At 49.4% G+C, this 21,272-nt stretch overlaps 1 protein-coding gene across 1 annotated transcript in view; it reads left to right on the forward strand.

Moving 5' to 3' along the window:
• The first annotated feature begins 238 nt into the window (after window positions 1-238).
• ESRRB (estrogen related receptor beta) overlaps window positions 239-21,272 on the forward strand; it is a 172,524-nt gene continuing 151,490 nt past the window's right edge. The window contains exon 1 of the mRNA XM_058739774.1: window positions 239-415. Within this exon, the coding sequence (XP_058595757.1) occupies window positions 414-415 (2 nt within the window). The 5' untranslated portion in view covers window positions 239-413. The remainder of the gene's footprint in view (window positions 416-21,272) is intronic.

A 21,272-nucleotide genomic window follows, 5' to 3' on the forward strand; every position in this document is an offset into this window, starting at 1 on the left:
AGAAGGAACTTTTACACTTGCCCCCTTTGTGTGTCCTCCCCCATTTCCGCCGCCCTTTTACTGTAGATTTTTCTTCGCAGCTTTCCAGTGCTGGTCCGTGTGGCTGTGGAGTCCGCATGGGGCTCGGTGGAGTTGAAAGCCCAGAGCTTTTTGCTGTTTTGTTTAAGACCTGGTTATGGTTGTGGGATTTTTTTTTTTTTTTTTTTTTTTTTTTTGTCAGCTGCCTGTTATATCAATCACGGAGTCGGGATCTATTTATAGGTTGGGAGTACTGTGTCCTTAGTCACAAAGAGACACAGACAGGGGACTGTCAGCTGGTGCCGGAGGAGCTGAGCACCGAGTCATCAGCAAGTGGAAACACCTGAGGGGTAGACCGCTCCCCGCCAGCCCCTGTCCTCCGCCCGGCCCCAAGCATGTGAGTACGGGAACTTCTCCCTTCTCTCTGCCCTGCGCTGCCCGGGCGTCCTGTCCTTTCCTCCACACCCCCCTTCTCTCTCTCCTTCTCTCTCCTTCTCTCTCTGTCTCTCTTTTTATGGATAAAAATATCTCCCAGTGCCTGCTCTTTCTTCCTGGTTTTCGGCACTGGAAAGCATCTCTGCCTGGCCGTGGCCGTGGCTTGGCGGGGGCAGGGGGTGGGGGGGGGGGGGCGGCGGAAAATGTCCCCTCTCGCAGACTGTCACGGGAAGGTCAGAGGGACCGGAACGGCTGGGTGGGCCGGCTACCCAAACTCATTCGGAATCCGTAGGTTCCCTTTTATTTTTATTTGTTTTCGCTGAGAAAAAGTAAGTAAATCAAAAGGGCAAGGGAAAGTTTACATGCGGCTCGGCGGGGTGGTTATGTCTCCCAGCGTGAAAACTTTTATTTGCTGGCAGCTCTGGCGTTGGGTGAGCTGAGAAGGTTACAGAGAAAGAGCCAGTTCACACAGGACAGGTGATGATGGAGGGCTCCGGGGGCTTCGGGGAGGTGGGGGGGGGGGACCCAGGGCGGTCCCAGGGACCAGCTTTTCAATAGCACCTGAAAGGAAAATGACTTTTTTTTTCTTTCTTCTTTCTTTCTTTTTTATTTATTTATTTTTGCTCCACGGAGTGAGTTTGCTTTGAGGAGTCGAGATGAGAGCGGATGATTTGTCTTGCCTTACAGGCTTTTGTTGGCTCACACGTTTGGTGGCTTTCCTTCACCCTGAAAGGGGAACTTGGTGGGGGTGGGGAGGAGGAGTCTGGGAAAGGAGGAAGCCAGGTGTGGCTGTGGATGCATTTTGCTCTGCATCCTTCCCGAAAAGGGAGAAACTTAATATCATGACTCTTGTCAGAGCCCTGCTTGCTTTAGACAATCGGGGTGCGAGCTCTGGGAGCACATCAGTGGCTCCCAGGGGTGACAGTCCCCCAGATATTGTCAGGAATCCACAGGGCCCACACACCACAAGCTTCCTGTCGAAAATTGGGGACTTTAGATTTTGGATAATGCAGATTATTAACTAAAAATCCTGCACTTGGGGAAGTTTGCCATATATTATTTACAAAGGAATAGTAGCCCTAAATTTGGTGGGGGGAGGAATGTGATGATGTTTAATGTATATTATATACAACTTTTAAGGTTTCTGGGTTTCTGTTTACTAAAAACAATGGTTACCATACTGTATTGCCAAGGACTACTACTTGATTTGTTTGGGAAAACAGTATCCTAACCAAAAAAATAATAATCCTTTCAACAATTTAAAAACATTAAACAAAACAGATGGGTCTGGATTATTTTTGATTAAAAATAAAATAGTTTTAACAACAAATCTAAGTTGGCAAAAGTCAAATAATATATACACACGTATGTTTAGAGAGACCACTTGATCTTGTTTTACTTCTGACCTTTCTAAAACTTTTTCTTTGGGTTCTTTACTTTCAACTATTTTATTTAAGGTTATTAATGTCTTTAATCCATTCATTTATTATTTTGGAGGGGAGAGTGGGGATCAGGAAGGAACAAGAAGTTAGAGGGTCAACTTCACGCGTTCAGGTAGTAAGAACACACGTATGGGTGGAAAAATTCAGAATAAGGAGTTTGGTATAAAATGGGGGGCTCTGGGGGGGGGAGTGTCACTATTTAAAACCTAGTGTGAAAGGTAAAGCCCAAGAAATCAAGAAAACAAGAAAAAAAACAGGAGTTGGATGTACTCTCTATGTGGCAATATTATTTTTTTCTATTCCAAGGACTCCACTTTGCTGAACATACCCTGCTAAGGTCCCCCACGATAATGCTGAAGTGAGAGTCGGTGGGTTATTGTTAAGGAAAGCTCAGATGAGTCCAGTGAGAAAGACACTGTCTTCAGAAATTGCAGCAGTCAGCTGTTTGCAAAAACTAAACTTCTAGCTGAGGACTTTCGGATCTCAAAGGCTTTTTAGAGAAAGTGTGACATTTTTTAATCTTTGAATGCGAGAGCACGCCATTCTCTCCCCGCCTCAACACGCACCCCGAAGCCTGCTGGCCCAGGATTAAATGCAGTAGGAGAGAGCCCCTCATCTCTGAACAAGTGCTATGTTCTCTGAGCATGAAGAGTGGAGAGAAAATGTTTGTTGGAACATTTAGGCAAGAACCACTCCTTCTTTTGGCTACTTGTGGATGCTTTTAGTGGGGGGTGGGGGGGTGGGAGGAGGATGGGGCTTTGTTTGGCAGTGGGATGGAGGGCCTAGCTTTCACTCTCAAGTTCAGGATGCGGTTTTTCCCTTTGGGCTTATTTCTGGAGAGGCAGTTGGGGGAAACTTCAATGCATTTGCCTAAGGCAGCCTCTGATTACTTAGTTTCTGCTTCAATAACGATTAATTTTATGTGGACCGAGCTCCCGTCAAACTCATTTTTTTTTTTTCACACTGATTTCTTAAATGCAATTGGTCACGGGGCTGTCTGCGACTTCATGTCTGCAAAATCTAACCCATTCCATCCTTGTCGTTGTTTTATTTCTCTGAATATGAGCATGCAGTCGCCCGTGTGCATGAACTGTTGTTTTATGAGTGCCCCCTGCCTCCCCTGAGCACATGGAAACCCAGCCGACCTCCTCCTAAATTGGGGACAGTGGGGCCAATGAACAGGTGCTTTGGAATGCAGCAGGCTCAGGTGCAGGACCATCAATCTCCAGGAAGAAGGAATCACAAATACCTGGAAAGCGCTCCCCTAATTCAAACAATTTCACATAGCGGAGGCCTCTCCAAATACCCCGTAAATAAAAGATGGCAGCTGGCAGGATTTTTAAACCAAAGACCATGCACTGCTCTTTCTCCCCATCACTTCATTTCTACAGTGTATCTGTCCATCTTTTTCTTATCTCTATTTTTACATTTCATTACCCTCCTGCTCTCTCTCTCTCTCTCTCCCCCTCCCTCCCTCCTCCCTCCCTCCCTCCCTCCTCTCTTCCCTCCCCCTTCTCTTCCCTCCCCCTTCTCGCCTTCCCTGAAAAACACATTTCTATCTGGCACAGAAAATAAACTCAGATTGTGGGTAGTTATGTTAATCTAATTCAATCCTCAGCGGGTTAAGAGTGAAATTCTAATAGTAGAGCTGTTGAGGGCTTTTTTGTTAATGGCTTGGGGATTACATTGAGTTAAAGGCTCATTTCCTAATCAAACAGAGAGGGAGAGAGTGACTCCGAATATTTATGAGTCTCCCAGTGAGAGTTTAAACATTCAACTCCAAAAGCAGGGTTTCTGCAGGAGGAAAGAGTTAAAACCCCTCAGGGCTGCTGGGGAAAAAAAAAATTAAACCAGTTAAGCCATCAGCATTTTTAGGCTGCTGTACAACTTCAGCAAAGTGGAAGATGGGGACAGAGAGAGGAATCGGTCCACAAAGCAAGAATGGAAACTGTAGCAGGGGCTCTCTGAAGCCAGAGTCAGCTGGTGCGTTCAGAAAAAAGTCCCTTGCAGCACAGCAGACGCGAATCCTGCGGATCATGGTGGGTTCACCAAGGGTCTGGAGGGGATGTGTGCCTCCAACTCCCCAAATCAATTCTCCTCCTCTGGTCCAGAGGTGAGAACATGGAGACAGGAGTATGGCTCAATTTCCCAGCAACTGGAGAGTTCCCATGCTGTCTCGTGAAGCAGGTGGAGAGGATTCCCCACCCCCCCCACCCCCCCCACCCCCCCACCCCCCCACCCCCCGCTTCAGTCCTGTGGCTGAAATGCTGTGGGCTGTCTCCCCTTCTGGAGCCAATTCACATCTCTACCAGCCCCTCTTTTCCCCTTTGCTCTGTGAGTGGGTCCACATCCCTGGTCCCCCTGCCCTGCTGTCTAGATACAAGGACCTCCAAGCCCATCTGGTTCCCTGTGTCCAAGGAGAAAGCAAGTTGAGATCTTTCTGATCTTCAGCCAGAGAAGGCAAAGAGCAACCTGGCCAAGGTCGAGCAATGTCAAGGCAAAGCTGAGGTCAGGAGTCTTAAGTTCTCCACACACTTTCTGGCCGCTCTCTCCCCTCATTCTCTGGGGTACAGTAGAGGAGAGGGGAAAGTCAGAGCCATATGGCTGCCCAAACATGCCTGACTCTCCTAGAGTGTGGTCTCCTGCTTGGGAAGGAAAGGCAGGAATCCCGATGCAGGAGGATTCTGAATGCTCTGTGACCACTTGCCTTGCTTTTCTGCCACTGACCAAGTGGGCAATTTCTAGTCCTTTCACTTGGGCCTGTTTTCCTGCTTCATGAGATGAACAGAGGCTCCAGACAGCCGACTTGCTATCAGTGGAAACCTCTGGCTTCTTGCCCCCTCTCTGAGCACTATTCTTTCTCTTAATGCTTCATGCTCAGCGGCCCGTGAGTCCTCTTGCATTACGTTTATAGCACATCCACATCAGCTTTGCCATGAAGCCTTCCTCGTGTGGGTGGCCTCCCCCACGTTTTGGAGCCCCCAACAGATCTCCCACCAGCGTCGCATTCATCCCTAGGGTGTGATTGTTTTTGGGTCCCCCTCATTGCACCAGACTCTCCCCAAGGGCAGGGACAACATTTCACTCCCCTCTGTACGTCCAGCTCATCATTGATCATTCCTGCCTGTTCTCTACCAGGTGCCTCTCATGGATGGCGCATGAGCACGCACTCTTAGTAGGCACCCGGGGCTTGAGTCCTGGCACCACCTCTTCTCAGCTCTGAGACTTGAACTCATTAATCCCTGAAGGCCTTTGTTTTCCCCTCTGCTAACTGGGCATAATCATAGAGCCTACCTCACAGGGTTGTTGGGAAGATGAAATGCACATAAAGTGGAAGCCCTTTCCCCAGTACGTGGTAGCACTTTTGCTCAGCATGGAGCTGTCTCTTTTGTACGCATCATGCCACGCCGCTAAAGACAGGCTCCCATGCCTCCCACTAAGGAGCTGTGTCTTAATCAGCTTGGACTGCTATGACAGACTACCACAGGCCGGGTGACTTTCAACAACAGAAATTTACTTCTCCCGGTTCTGGAGCCTGGAAGTCCAAGATCAAGGTGCTGGGATGGCCTGCTTCGGTGAGGTCCCTCTTCTTCATGTGTTGATGGCCATATTCTCATTGCCTCTTTACATGGAGGAGAGAGCAAGAGCGTTGGCCTCTTCCTCTTTGTAGAAGGGCACTAATCCCATCTTGGGGGCCCCACCCTCATGACTTCATGTAAACCTAATTCCCTCCCAAATGCCCCACCTCCTAATACCATCACACTAGACATTAGAGCTTCAACATACAAATTTTGAGGGAATACAAACATTGCATTTGTAACAGGCTATTTTCCTGAATATTGGCGAGCAGAATCCTGGAGCAGCAAGACTTCTATCCTCATCGTCCAATGAACTATTCCGTTAGGAAACCAGAGGTCAGGGCCTATCAGGACACCCACCCCCCCAATTTAAAAAGAGCTTAGGGCTTTTAAACTACTGCGGGAGAGCAGAGGTTGGGAACCAGGCTTTGGATAGCAGTCCTAAGTGAGAAGAAGAAGGCCCGATTCTTTTCTGCTCCATACAGAGTTTGGTCAGCTCTCCTGGCCCTTGCTCACATCCCAACAAGCAGTTTTGTTCTTAGGTCCCCAGGCCACTCCTGCCCCACTGCTCTCCACCGTACATTTGCAGGGGGAAGTTTGGGCTCTACCTACAGAGCAGGCCAAGCCAGGCTGTAAAGCCAGGCTGTGTTCTTAGGGAGGCAGGTGCTGCTCTGTCCTCTCTCTCGATCGCTTGACAAGTGAATCCACAAGCCAAGAGGGCCTCACCACAGTTCCTGAGAGGTGTCCTCTCATGGGATGCCCCTGGTCCCAGCGTCCTCAACACTCCCTCTGTGTCTCTGTGTAGGGCCCTCCTATGCTGCCAGGCAATAAACCCTACTCCTGTTCTTTCCCCAGGATAAGCCTCTATTTCCTGACTGAAGCAGGGATCTAGAATGTGAATCCTCGTGCCACCCAAACTTACGAAGTGCCCATATTGTCCTCACTGCCCCCTCTCTGCTCTCCCTCCTAGATTTGGGGGTACCACTACTAAACCCTGGAATCATCCCTGCCTCCCCTTTGCCTCCTCTCTATTCACCTTTGATTTCCACTGTGCCTGGTACAGTGCCTGGCACATAGTGTGTGTTCCATCAACACATGCAAAGTGAGTTGCTTGGAGTCACTTCTCTCAAGGGGGCACCTCTGATCCCTTAATCCTAGGAGGAGTGATTGGAAGTCATGAATGTCCAGCTGCCTTAACTACATCAGCCTGTGACCCATTGATTGTGGTCTTAGCCCTGGGCCCTCTCCCCTCTGTCCCTCCTGCTTTCATGTTCCTCTGTCCGGGAAAAAAAAAAAAAAAAAAAAAAAAAAGGAGTGTCTTTTATTTAGATGTGCACAAACCTTCCTAGGAATTTTATTCTGTTCTGTAAAGAAGCTTTGTCTAAGCCGATGTCAAATTTAATTGCTAAACTGGCATCTCTCCTGTGACTGTTTCCCTCACTTGTCATGCCCTCTCCTCTCCCCTTTCTGGGCTGTACCTGCCTGCCTCCTCTGACTGCTGACACTCCATGGAGCCCTTGTTCCCTTCCTGCTTTAACCACGCTGGTCCCGGGTGGCACATGTAAGAGGGAGACCTTCCTTCTGAAGCGTTCCAGAGTGTCTGCTTCCATTAGCACAGACAAGGCTTTTGAAAGGTGGCAAGATAGGAACATCGTCTTAGGTACCGGAGTCTCCCCAGAACAGTATTTCTGCTCTCTTTTGGAGGGCAGTGGATAAAAACTCAGGCTGCTGAGGGTTAAGTGATAGCAATGAAAAGTCTAGGCATCTCTGGGGGACTGGTGGCTGGCTGAGACGATTGATTAGCTTGGCTTAGTGATCTTTCCAGCAATGTTCAGGAGTGAAATTATTGCTGATTAGGCCGTGTGTGTGTATGTGTGTGTGTGTGTGTGTGTGCTTGTGTGTGTGTGTGTGTGTGTGCATGTGTGTGCATGCGTGCGTGCGTGTGTGTGTGTGTGTGTGTGTGTGTGTGGATTCGGGGAAGTGATGGGGTAGGATAAGATCTGAGAAAGAAATGTCATAGATTGTTTGCTCCTCAGTCGGCCTCAAAACTGACCTGTCACCCCATGTATATCTGCAGTTACATTAGGGCTTTGTGTGTGTACAAGTCAGCCGGGGAGGGGCAACTCCTTGCAAAGCTAGAAGTATTTTGACATAACAAGTTAAAAGACAAAGTCAGTAGGGGGGAGGTCAAACATTGAAGGCCACTTGCACCTGCAGCATCTATGGACAGAGGGACAGTCAAGTGCCATGGATAGAGGCTGGGGCCAGGTGGCCCAGCCCAATTCCCACCTCAGAGCAGCAAAAATTAAAGTGCACATGCTGTCAGGGCCTCAGTTCCCTGATCATAAAATGGTGGATTGGAGGAGGTCTCTTAGGCCCTCCCATTCTAAAAGTTGACATTTTTTTTTTAAGTTTATTCATTTTGAGAGAGAGCCTGAGTGGGGGAGAGGGAAGGGCAGAGAGAGACGGAGAGGGAGAGAATCCCAAGCAGGCTCCGGGCGGTGTGGGGCTCAATGCGGGGCTCGATGCGGGGCTTGAACTCACAAACTGTGAGATCGTGACCTGAGCCGAAATTGGGCACTTAACCCAAATAAGCCACCCAGGCACCCCTCTAGAAGTTGACATTTAGAACTGTTGTTCACAATGGAGAGATACAGTGTGCTCCTACCTTAACTGATAACCGCAGGTCAGCCCGCCTGTGTCCCTTTACTGCAAGGCCATGGCCCATGGCTTTTCTCTGGCTTCATGCCTTTACCGTCCTCACTCAATTCCTATTATCATTGTCCTCAATTTGTTTTTGCTCCTCAGCTCCTCCTCTATAAGGATGCCTGGGCCATGAGCAGAAAACTGGCCAGGACTACTTGTTCAAAAACAACCTGTAAATTCTGCATTTTGTTTTTCATTTGTACAGACCATTGTTTCATGCCTCTGTGGTCTTAATATTCTGCCCCCACAATCCTCCACCGCCGAAGTTGCATCTAGGCTTCCACACGTCTGGAGAAGCCCTGTACCAGGGCACCTGCTCCTCAGGGTTTGCTCAAAGTCCTTTGGCAGCCTCTGAAGAGGGAAGCATGCTTGGGACCTGGAAGAGGGTTCCGAGTCACGGCGGCCTCCGCATGTAGCTCACCCCTCCCTGCCTTTGTTTCTTCACCCGTGGGAAAGGGGGTCGAAACGTGCTCTGAGTGCCTCACAAGATGGGTGTGAAGCTAAAATGTGAGTCAGAGCATCAACATTCCTTTAACATGGGAAGTGCTTACCAGTCTTAGATTAACTTATTCCCCTTTGGGTGATCTCCACAAAGTGGCTTGTGTGGTGACCACACAGGCTTTAGAGCCACACTGGACTCACATCCACCTTGTCCTAGCTGTGACCTTGAGCAAGTTTCCCAGCCTCTCCACTCCACACCGGACTTCCTCGTCTGTATAATGGGCATAATGAGAGCATCTCCTCCGTGGAGTTGTGTAGATTAAAGACCCACACAGAGGCCCTTGGAGCAGTGGCTCCTAGGTGATAAGCTCTCAGAGCCGTTGTTGGGGATGATGGTGGCATTTCGGCTGTTGTGATCATTTCCTAGGATCCCATGCCAAAAAGGCCAAGGAGAGGGAAATTTCAAAGTCGCTACGTTCGTCCCCCTGGACGGCTTATAGATACAGCAGAAAGTGCTACTCTAGAGGTGGTTCAGAGACACGCCCTGGTCTCCACAATTCCCTGCACTCTCATATCCCGGGCCCAAGTGAGCATCTTCCCAGCGCCGGCCTGGGGTCTGGAGAGGTCTGACCAAGCCTTTCAGCCCTCAGGGAAATGTGCTCTCCATGGCCCAGCACAGTCCAGGCAGGAAAGCTGGAAATGGTGCAGATGGTCTCGTGCGCCTGCAAGTGGTGCAGAGTCACTGGAGTGTATTTTCTGCCCGGGGCTAATTCCTCCTCCTCATACAGTGTGACTAAGCAGGGATGGCTTATTTGCCCCATAGCTGATGGTGCGTCTTTAGGGAATACTTACCGAGGAGAGAAGAATGGGAGTAGGTAAGGATAATTTCCACCAAGGTGGTCTGATTCGTATATTTCAAGGGACGTGTAGAACCAACATCACTCTTAGGGGGAAGTTCCTAATCCAGACTTGTGGCCAGCCTGTGTTTTTGTGCACACGTGTACGTTAAGGGTATCGTGGTCAGCCATCCATGACTCTCTTCCTTCCCCATCTCGGGCTGAGAGTCATCTGGAAGGAACATGTAATTACTGTTTACTCCAGGGCACTCAACTGAGAACACCCTCATGTAATGACTCTTGAGTTAATTCTGTCTTCAGATGCCCATCTGCTATTGCTTCTTTGGAAACCAGTGGGAGCCAAGCACCACTTTTTAGCCCAGGGGAGAAGATCATGAGATGGATATTAGTTCCTGTAAGTTCAGGCTTTACTCTTGGGCAACAGAAATATGGTGGTAGCATCTTTCTCATGCAGAATTTTCACCCAGATTTCTGCGCTTAGTGATAGAAATTTCAAAGCAGAATCAACCGTTAATCTAATGAGCAGTCTTGGTGGATTTGGAACAGTCAGCAACATTGACAAGGGAAGGGAATTCAGAAAGATTCTAGAGGCAGGACGGTAGCATTTATATGAAGTTTTAAAACATGCAGAGATGCTATGTATTGCCTAGGGATCTGACATAGACATGCATGAGAATGAGAGACAGCAACTCCAGGAGAGGAGGGTTACGTGCTTATTCGCGTGTGTTCTCTATACCCCTTTGCCAAGCACACATGTTTGCTTGGGCTTCCTTGGGCTTGTCTTGCTTTCTTTCCCCATTTATTTGGGGGAATGAATTTGTGTGGGGAATGGGAGAGGGAAGGCAAGTGGATGCATTATAATGAAGGCTGTGGACTCTAATTGCTAAAAATATCAGAAATATTACCTTGAAATATGACACTCTACTGATGCAGCTGGACACTGTTGTGGAGGCTACCAAACTGTTTACGGAAACAAAACTGATTTTTATGGCAGCATATTGAGCAAGCCTTTAGATGAACTTCCAGAAGGCCCCCGTTCTAGTCCTAGCTCTGACACTGCCTGATAACTTCATACGAGCCACTTGATGTCTCTCTGCCTCTGTTTCTTTGCTGATAAAAGGAATGGGCGGACTAGCTGACGTCTTCCGGATCCTGAACTTCTCCTGTGCCCCACCTGGGCAGTGATCATCTTGCATTGCTAGTCTTTGCCTGGTGGTTTCCCCTCCAGAGTTAAGGCTCTCTGGGCAGGGACTGGTGTCCCCATTCCCCAATGCAGCGCCTCGACAGGAGTCACCCAACATGCCTTTGAATGTCCTCAATGCCAGGCCCCCCAACCCAGTATGGACTTGGCTGTTTCAAAACAATGCCGCAGGCCTGGCTGGTTATCCTTAATGGCCTCAGTTGCTACCCTCTGTGCCCCCCTCATTGTGTCCCCCTCATGCCTCCATGGTGTGAATTGGAAAACCTTTTCACAATATATAAATTGAGCTGCCTGAAACCAACCCACTGGAAACACCTTTAAGGAGGGACACTATTTCCCAACTGCCATGACTACTGCTTTACTTGACTATTCTACTGTCTGTTTCTGTTCTCTCTCCCCCCCCCCCATCATATTCTATTAATTTAAAAATATTACATTTGGAGGCTTGCTAAATAAGGAGACCTCGGAGCACTAAGTGTCCTTATCCATTTTCTGGGTCCTCGTGTGCTTCCTTGTAAAGATTTCTTTCTTATTTTTTACTAAATGGCCTTGATTTTTATCATTAATTGCTGCGTGGCCATTCCTTTTACTGCATCTAGCTTATGTCTAAAATATTCTCCCACAAGTCTTTAACTCTGCTTCGATTGATCCTTCAAGCCACTTTTCACTTCTGTCTTTGCCATTTCAGAAACTTAGAAAGTGACTCCTTTGTACGTTGGACCCTTGATCCCGGGCCTTTCCTAGCCCCGCACCAAAATTTCCCAGAAGAATGACTCTTACAGTTGGACTTTCACAGTTCAGGTGGTCCTGGGTCTCTGTTATTTCCATACTGAGCCTGGGGATATGCTTTGTTCTCTACCGCCTAAAACCTCCTGTTCCCTTTAACCAGCACCTTCCACACTGCCGATGAACCACATTATGAATTGAAAGCCTGAAAAATTCTTCAGTACCTCTCTTTTGCGCTCTGTTGTGAAAGATTCCACCTTCCTCCCCCCTGACAATAATCTCAACACACATCAAATGCACCATTACCTGGTACCTAAGCATGACATTTCCTCCTCAAGCCATTTCCTCTCTCTTTCTCAGGATTTCATTCCTTTTTATTGTCAAATAATATTCCGTAACATAAACACAAAACATTTTTTGCTTGCAGTTTTTAAAAGGTTTAGAAGTATAGTCGACATACGATGTCCTATTCGTTTCAGATGCCCAATGTAGTGATAGGACAATTGTATACATCGCGCACTGTGCACTGTGACACACGTTGCTTCCATCTGACACCATGCAGCGTCATTACAATATTATTGACTGTATTCCCTGCGCCGTGCTTTTCGCCTCCTTCGCTTATTTATTTTATAACTGGAAGCTGGTACCTCTTAACCCCCTTCACTGATTTCGCCCATCTCCCACACCCTCCCCTCCGGCAGTCACCCATTTGCTCTCCCTATTTAGGAGTCTGCTTCTGTCTTGTTTGTTTGTTCATTTGCTTCGTTTTTTAGATTTGACCTATGAGTGAAATCATTTGGTATTTGCCTTTCTGTCTGACATATTTCCCCCGGCATAATACCCTCCTCGAGACATTTCTTTACCGTTGCATCTTACATTGTTATGTAGTACTTGCCTAGTTTCTTGACGTTTTCCTGCATCCTACCTCTGCAACTCCTCTTCTGAGTGTGGGAAAAGGAAAGAGGCATCTATTGAGGTCGTGTTATGCGCTGGAAACTTGACATAGTTCACCTTCACTGACCCTTTTGATGACCAAAAGATGGGAGTATTCTTCTTCTTCTTCCCATTTTACAGAAAAGGAAACAGAGACACAGAGGTTATGGACCTTGCTGAAGGTCACCCAGGTGGTAGGAAGTATGGTCTGACATCATCTTCCACAGTATATACCACAGAGCAAAATGCAAGAAGGCAGCCAATAAAAACCATACCAGTACCCTTTGGTATCATTTACATAAACATTGAACTTGGCCCACAGTTCCAAAGTTTTAGTGTTCTTATTTACTTTCTTGGAAAAGTGTCAGGTGCCCCCTTCACGGACCGTATGAGAGATGTTACAGCTCTCGCTTCCGACCCCCAGTTCCTGGATCCCTGCATCCTTGTAAATATCACCACACACACACACACACACACACTTCCATCAAGTGAGACCTCTGTTAATCACCCTTACCTCTCCTTTACCACTGCTAACAGTCTTGCTTCTCCTAAACAAATGTTTAGAATTCTCTCGGGAGGAGCTGGCAACCATATTGGTAAGATGGATATCCCTCTGTGGCTACAATGGGTAGACTTTAAGAGCTCCCGGTGCAGGGTCCTCTTTCAGAAAGCGCGTCCCTGTTTTCTCCTGTGTTGTTATGGCTCCTTCTTCCCATTCCTTCTTCTGATGTTTAATCCTCCCTTCAGTTAACCCATGGACAGTGTTCTTGTTGCCTTTGTTTCCTACTTTGTCTCTCCCCACCAGCCATAGTCTACTGCATGGTTTTCTTATTGGGGGAGTGAGGGGAGGCAGGAGGGGTCTGTCGCCAATGCCGTCACCTCAGAGCTGGGCTCCTTGCCCAATCTCCTGTGACGTTTGTCTCCTCTTGATTCACCCATCTGGGTTCTTGGGATGCTCATCACATCCCTGAGGACAGTTACAATATTTCCCACCTTGGGTGGATTCCAGCATGCACTCACTGTTTGGGACAGGGTTTTTGTCATCTCCCTGTCCGTGACCTTCCATGGGGACATGTTCATCAGGCTTCTACCTTTCCTCTGGCTTCCCTTTCTCTTAAGTGGCCCTCATAGCCTGCAGTCTGCCTCCTGAATACAGTGGGTGGAGGCAGCCAGGAGTCACTGGCCTGGCCTTCACAATGAAATGCTAATGGATGTTTGATAGTCACTGATATGATTCCCAATATTTCCTACTTCCCTCTTATCCCTGAGCTCCAGGGTCACATTGACAACCTCTGTTAGGTCACTGAAGTTCCTTACACAATTTAGTGGGGAAGTTTTCTTTTTTCCTTTTTCTTTTTTTAAATGTTTATTTTTGAGAGTGGGGGAGGGAGTGGGGGGAGGGGCAGAGAGAGAGGGAGACCCAAAATCCGAAGCAGGCTCCAGGCTCTGAGCTGTCAGCACAGAGCCCGACGCGGGGCTCAAACTCAAGAACCCGAGATCATGACCTGAGCCCAAGTCAGGTGCGTAACCGACTGAGCCCCCCCAGGCGCCCCTAGTGCGGAAATTTTCTGTCTCTGAAGTACCCACATTCCTTGGGGACTTTGTTTCCCACCGTGTCTGAGGTTCTTAGGGTCTCCAATTCTTCCATCTCTTTTTTTGTGGGGAGAAGATGGAAGTTCTCCGGAGGGGGAGGGGAAGCTAGTTCGATGTGACTGTGGTTGCTCTCCATGGAGGCCACTGGGTCCGCAGCTGCGTGGGACAGGGTATTAGGGTGGCCTGTAGGATCTGTTGGTTTCCCGCATCATGGTCTTGATCCAGGCTCTGGTTCTCCAGATTGGAGACCAGTGTTCTCCCCTATTCTTGGGGGCTTTGCAGATCAGACCGGCCCCCCAGATGGGGTGAGTCTGTTCCTTAATCTTTGCCTTTTCATCTGACGGGCATGCAGTGTCTCTGCTAGATGGTTTTGGCATTTCTCCTGTTTGTGTGTTCAGCCGACACCCTGGCTGTTTGGGGGAGACTCCTGAGAGGTGGGGAAGGGAGTGTTCCTGGTCAGTGTCCCTAAAAGCAGAGCCTGAAATGGGGATTCTCTGCAAGAGACGTACTGAGGGCGTGCTGTCTGGAGAAACCTGTAGCAGAGCAAGGGGAGAGAGATTGGGTGGAGGAGGGGCTAAGGAAGGACATGGATTCCCACGAGGAGCTCTGGAGCATAAATGCCACCTGTACCCCCATATCGACCAGTCATTGTCTGCGAACTGCCCTAAGGGGAAGGAGTAACTTCCTAGGCTCTTCTGGAAGAAGAGGGCTCCCACTGGTCAAGGACAACTCTCAGGGGAAGGCTGCAGCCCTCCGCAGCTGGGGATGGGTGCAGAGGGATCTAAGCAGAGCAGCACCTGCCTCACAGAGCTTACACGAGCCAGGGTCCTGGTGCGGGCTTCTGTCTCTCCGTCTCCATGCGAGCCCCTCTGGAATTTGATGATGAGCTCCCATCACTCTCCACGCTGAGCCCGGGGAAGAGCCCTGCATATGGACCCTGCAGACGGAAGATGGCAGGCTACAAAGACAGGAGCCCTGAAAATGCCGATGCCAGAGACTGCATTATTGCACCCGAGGGCCACAGCGAACCCCGAGGGGCTTGGGATCTCCGATTTATAGCTGAAGGAACAGAGGCTCCCACATCAGCCTACCTGGGGGTACTGCGGACCTACAAAATGGTAAAGATGAGTTTTGTACTCCAGCCTGATTGATTGCCTGCATAGCTCTATGCCATCTTAGCACAAAACCAGTAAGGCTCGTTCCGGGAACACTGGGGTCGGGTCCCTGAGGGCCTGCTGGCCTGGTAAGTCCAGGTTGCCCCCCTCATCCCCGTCCCCGAGGGCTTGAGGCTTCTCCCAAGGTATGCTCCTCACCCCACTGAAGCCCCTTCCCCAGCCCCAAGCCAAACCACATCCTCTCTATGTTATCGTAAGATACTTTCTCCCTGAGGCTGCCCTAGTGATAGGCAGCCCGAGAGTAAAGCACCCCCATTCTGCATGTCAGAGCCCATCGCTGACTCCTGCCAGATGCCCACCTACCGAAGGCACCTAACCACTTACATCCGTGCTCATGGAAATGTGCATTCACTCTCATGTGCCAGCTGCTCAGACCTTCACGTACTCACTCGGACTGCCCCTCACAAGTCTGGTCCCCTCACCCGATCCGTGCTCTGCACCGTCAACACCAACTAAAAAGCAACGTCAAGACACAAAGCTGTCCCCATGCTGAAGGAGCCTACACGCACACATAGAAACCTCCTGGCTTGCTGCCAAAGGAAAAAGTTCTGGCTTTGGACTGGGGCAGATCTGTTTCCGGTTCTGGTTCTGCTGCTTCTCCTCTTTATGGTCCCGGGACGTTAATCTGCTCCTTTGCGCTCAGTTTCCTCTCCTGTGCACAGGGGATGATGGTCACATCCAGTCTCCTGGGTTCGTTGTGAGGGGTAAGTGAGGTGAGGCAGGAGGAAGCATGACCCGGGGACTGGGCTCAGGAGCTCTGCTCTCCTTGTGACAAGGTGGCTGAAACTCACGGACAATGAGTGCCATAGAGTTGCTAGGGACACAAATCTGGGCGGTGGGGTTCTCGGGATGAGAATATTAGTCTAATTTAAAACGTTGCTGACTCAAGAATTTTACTGTAGACACGGGAAGAGGGTGGGAACGAGGTTTGCCTTGGAAGATATTTGGTGCCATACAATTACCCACTCCTTCGCTCCGTTCAGGACCCCAGGACACTCTTGAAAAGCCACACTGCTTTCTTCTCTGGCTGTGCCAAGCACAGAGTGGGGAAGAAAGCACCTTCCTGCCAACAGCTTTTTCCAGTGTCTGGCATGTTTGCTTCCCTGGGTACGGGGAGGCTCTGGGGTGCCCAGGCCACCATCTGCTGGAGCCGCCATGCCTGGGCCCAGCACCAGCCCAGCCTCCAAGAGGACCCCAGCCCCAGCTTTTGGCAGTTGCCTGGGCCAGGGGAGCCCTGGCCCGGGCTGCATGACCTCACAGCTGTGCCTTCCGCCCCTCGGGGGCTTGTGTTTCTGTCTCTCTCAGGGGCCCATCCCGGCTGCTGGGCAGAGGGCCCACTGTCCTTCAATACCAGAGGCTCACGTTGCCTGGCCTGTGCCAGCAGTTGGCAAAGGATTTTCAACCAAGAGGCCCCGTTTCTCTTGCATCCGTGGCTGCCTGCTTGTCCCACCAGAGGCATGGACCCCAAGTGGGGGTGGGGCTTTGCCAGCTTTTCCATTTCTCTTTGACAGGTCTGGAAACTCTTTGAAAGATGTCTAGTTTCACATGAGTCGAGAGGGAAAATCATGCAGGTGGCTCTGAAAACAGAAACACTTGTTAAATTGTAGTGAAAAGATACTGACACTAAGCAAGATGTGAGTTTTCTAACCTGACTGTATGGAAGAGTATATGGCTTGTGATGGGGATGGGGGTGGGGGTGGGGGTGGTGGATGAGGAGGGGAAATGGGGGAGAGGGAGGAGAGTCAGGAAGAGAAGGGAGGGGGAGGAGGAGGGAAAAGAAAAGGAGGAGGAGGGACCAGGAGGAGGGAGGAGAGAGGAGGGGGAGGCACCCCCATTATGGAACACACACCATTTAGCAGGTGCCCCACTCCTGTCATTCCTCCTCAACAACCATAGAAAGTGGGTGCTGTGATTTCCCCCATTTTACAGATGAGAAAGATGAGGGTCAGAGAAGTCAAATGATTTGCCTGAGGCCACACAGCTGCCGAGTGGCTGCAGGGGATTTGAACCTGGTCTCTCTCTAACACTCTTTCTTTCTTTCTTTCTTTCTTTCTTTCTTTCTTTCTTTCTTTCTTTCTTTCTTTCTTTCTTTCTTTCTTTCTTTTAACACACTTTTACATACATTTTAATAGTTGAACCACAACAATATATTCAAAAACTTACAGAATCTTTTTAAGTTAAGTGGTTGAGGTTATGTTGCATGTTTTTGTTTGGTTTTGCTTGCCAGGTTTTTCTTTTTATTGTGACAAAATACACACAACACAAAATTCACCATCTTAATCGTTTTTAAGGGTACAGTTCAGAGATGCCAAGTTCATTTATACTGTGCGACGATCATCGCCATCCATCGCCAGGGTACCTCTCGTCTTGTAAAACTGGAACTGTCCCCATTGAATGCTAACTTGCCATTCTGCCTCACCCCCAGCCTCTGACAACCGCCACCTACTGCCTGTCTCTATGACTCTGACTGCTCTAGGGACCTCATGTGAATGGAACCCTACAGCACCTGTCTTCTTACAACTGGCTTATTTCACTTAATATAATGTCCTCAGGTTTCATCCGTGTTGTAGCATGTGTCAGAATTGCCTTCTTTTTTAAGGCTGAATAACATTCCATTGTAGGCATAGACTTCCTGTTGCTCATCAGTTCATCTGCCAATGGATGCTTGAGTTGCTTCTACAGTTTAGCTTTTTGAATAATGCTGCCATGAACATGGGTGTGTAGATATCTCTTCAAGACCCTGCTCTCAATCCCTTTGGGTCTATACCCACAGTGGAATTGCTGGATTGTATGGTAAATCTATTACTGACTTTTTGAGGAACCACCGTACTGGTCTCCACAGTGGCTGCACCATGTTGCGTTCCCACCAGTAGGGCACAAGGGTTCCAATTTCTCCATGTCCTCGCCAACGTTCGTTATTTTCTGGTTTTTTGATCGTAGCCATCCTGGTGGGTATGAGGTGGTATCTCACTGTGGCTTTGATTTGTATTTCCCTGATCAGTGATGTCGGGCATCTTTCTACGTGTTATTGGCCATTCGTTTATCTTCTTTGGAGAAATGTCTATTTAATTCCTTTTCCCACTTTCTAATCAGGTTGTTTGGTTTCTTAGGCTTTTGAGTTTTAGGAGTTTTCTATATATTCTGGATGTTAATCTCTTACCAGAGGTATGATTTGAAAATAGTTTCTTTCATGCTGTCCATTGACTTTCACTCTGTTGATGGTATCCTTTTATGCACAGAACTTATTAATTTTTTTTTTTTAACGTTTATTTATTTTTGAGACAGAGAGAGACAGAGCATGAACGGGGGAGGGGCAGAGAGAGAGGGAGACACAGAATGGGAAGCAGGCTCCCGGCTCTGAGCCATCAGCCCAGAGCCCGACGCGGGGCTTGAACCCACGGACTGCGAGATCATGACCTGAGCTGAAGTCGGACGCTTAACCGACTGAGCCACCCAGGTGCCCCAGAACTTTTTAATTTTTATGAAATCCAACGTGTCTCCTTTTTTATCTTGACGTCTGCCTTTGGTGTTCTTGTCAAGAGGTCATTGCCAAATCCAATATCATGAAGCTTTGCCCTGTTTTCTTCCAAGAGTTCTATCATTTTAGCTCTTACATTTAGGATTTGACACATTTTGAGTTAATTTTTTTGAATGGTGCTAGGTAAGGGTCCAGCTTCATTTTTCAGCATATGGATATCCAGTTTTCCCAACACCATTCATTGCAAAGACTATACATTCTTTGTTGAATGGTCTCAACACCCTTGTCAAAAATCATCTGACCCTATGTACAAGGGTTTGTTTCTGGCATACCTATACATTTAACCACTTTTTTAAACAAATTTTTTCAAGTTTATTTGAGACAGAGAGAGAGAGCACAAGTGGGGGAGAGAGGGAGAGAGAGAGAATCCCAAGTAGGCTCCGCAGGCAGGCTCCGCAGGCTCTCCCAGCACAGAGCCCGAGGCAGGGTTCAGACCCAGGAACTGTGGAATCATGACTTAGATCAAAATCAAGAGTCATACACTTAACCGACTGAGCTACCCAGGAGCCCCTGAACAGCTTTCTTGTACTGCGTCTCAACACTGTGCAATGCTCAGGAGAATTGTGGAATATCAGAGCTGCCGGAGACCCCAAACAAGTCAGGAGCACTTCCCCATTCCGCAGGTGGAAAAACAGGCCAGTGGACAGAGCACTCTCAGTACAGTGCTCATGCCAGTACAGGATACTGTGAGGGTCCTCACCTCCTGGAGCAAACTGAGGGGTTCGTGGGATGCTTTTCTTGCATTTTAGCAAGTGGTCCATTCTGTGGGCAAATGCACTCGTGTGTTTTTGGAAACCTAAAGTGTAGAAGATGGAGGAGAGAGAGGAAGCAACTAGAGTTGGCCCAGGGGTGAGATGTGCTGGTTGGGAGGCCACTTAAATGCCTCGAGTCAGGCTCCAGGACTACCATCTTCTGGGTGGCTCTGGGTGACGCCCCTCCCCCCGCCCCTCCCCCCACTTGTGCAGCAGGCAGCCTTAAAAAGCATGTGCGTGGGACAAGGAGTACTGCTCCTCTCTGGCCAGGGTCCCCATGGGCCCCCAGCACCTGTCCTATGCTCCCTGCCCACCTTTACCTCTTTCCTGCCTGTCACTATCCTTGAGTCCCATGCTCCTGCTGTGCTGAAACACCCCATTTCCCTGAACAAGGGCCAGGCTGGGTCACACTCCTGTGTCCCTGCTCACATAGATGCCTTTACAACTCTGATGGGTTGTCCTTCTCAGAGCCGGCTTCACTGTCCCTCCTCTTGTAGAAGTCCTCTCTCCAGCCCTGGTCTATGCATGTACTCTGGGCCCCTTCCACAGTAGCCCCCGAGTTACCGCCACATGTCTGTCTTCCCATCAGGACCAGGATCTCTTGAGCCAGAAATTGTGTTGCAAGTATTGAAAAGAATGCCCTGAAGAATGTGTGTGTGTGTGTGTGTGTGTGTGTGTGTGTGTGTGTGTGTGTGTGTGTAATCCTCAGTGCACGCAATAGCTGCTCAATACACTTGTGAATCCAGTTCAGAAAGGGAACGGTGGCTAAAAAGCCAGGTGTCAAGAGAGTTGAGCACTTAGCATGGACTGGGGGTGGGGTGGGGTGGGAGAGTGAGGTGCGGGCTCATCAGCCAGTACTTTATGGCAGTTAGGAAAAAGCGACTGGGTATCTTTCTGGCCACCATGCCCCACTAACTTTAGTGTAAAATTAGATTTTCATTCTGGGAAAGGGGCCACCAATGAACTGGTTTTCCCAGGGCTCAGGAAGGAGTGGGGAGAGGGGGTGGTGTCTGGTCCAAGAATAAAATAATCAAGTCCATCTCAGATTTAATTCCCCTTCTCCCTCATGCCCCTGAGTGTCACTGCCACCAGCTGGTCCAGGTGCCAGCAGGTCACCCCTGTTCCCTATCCCGGGCCCCCGCAGGGAGCTGGAGGCTCTGTGCACCCCAACACTGGCTGGCCCAGCTGGAAGCAGCTGTGCACAGCACAGACGCTACATGTCACAAGCCAGGCACTGACCTATGCAAACACAAGCAGAATTATAGCCACCCATAAACAAATTAGCATCCTTTAAAAGGTGAAAAGCTCCATAAAATGTCTGGGTTTTGTTTACGGCTTGTAGGTGGGGGTGACAGAGCCTTGGATTAAATCGCCGGGGTGCCTGCGCGGCGCTGGCTCTCCTTCCTTCCCCTCGCCTGTCCCCAGCCTTAGGGGCGCGCAGACCGGGGCGCACTCTCCGGCTCACGGGCCCCGCCTTCAGTGGCCACTCAGTCCGTCCTGCCGTTGTTCCTGCCAGCCCGGGTCCCAGCAGGTGTTCCCTAATTAGCAATCTCTTCATTTCCAATCAAAGCACAAAGCGGCCCCAAAAGCCTGTCTTTATGAGGGAGCCAGCAGCGGCTAGGGATGTGCGGGGGGATAATTGTCTTCGCCAGTGGCGGCAGTAAGCGGGCTGGCTAATTCATTATTGTAATAACTTTGCTTGTCCTTGGGGAGGTGGGGGAGGAAAGGGGGAGGGGGGAGGGGACCGAGTGGCTGAGGGTGGGGCGGGGTGAGGGTCTGGGGCAAAGGGGTGGGAAACAGACGGAGCGAATGAACCGGCACAGGCTGGCTCCCCTTCTCGCCACTGGCTCTGCACCCACTTCCCGCTGCGGGTAAGT

Source organism: Neofelis nebulosa, chromosome 7, assembly GCF_028018385.1.
Source record: "Neofelis nebulosa isolate mNeoNeb1 chromosome 7, mNeoNeb1.pri, whole genome shotgun sequence".
NCBI classification, from domain to species: Eukaryota; Metazoa; Chordata; class Mammalia; order Carnivora; family Felidae; genus Neofelis; species Neofelis nebulosa.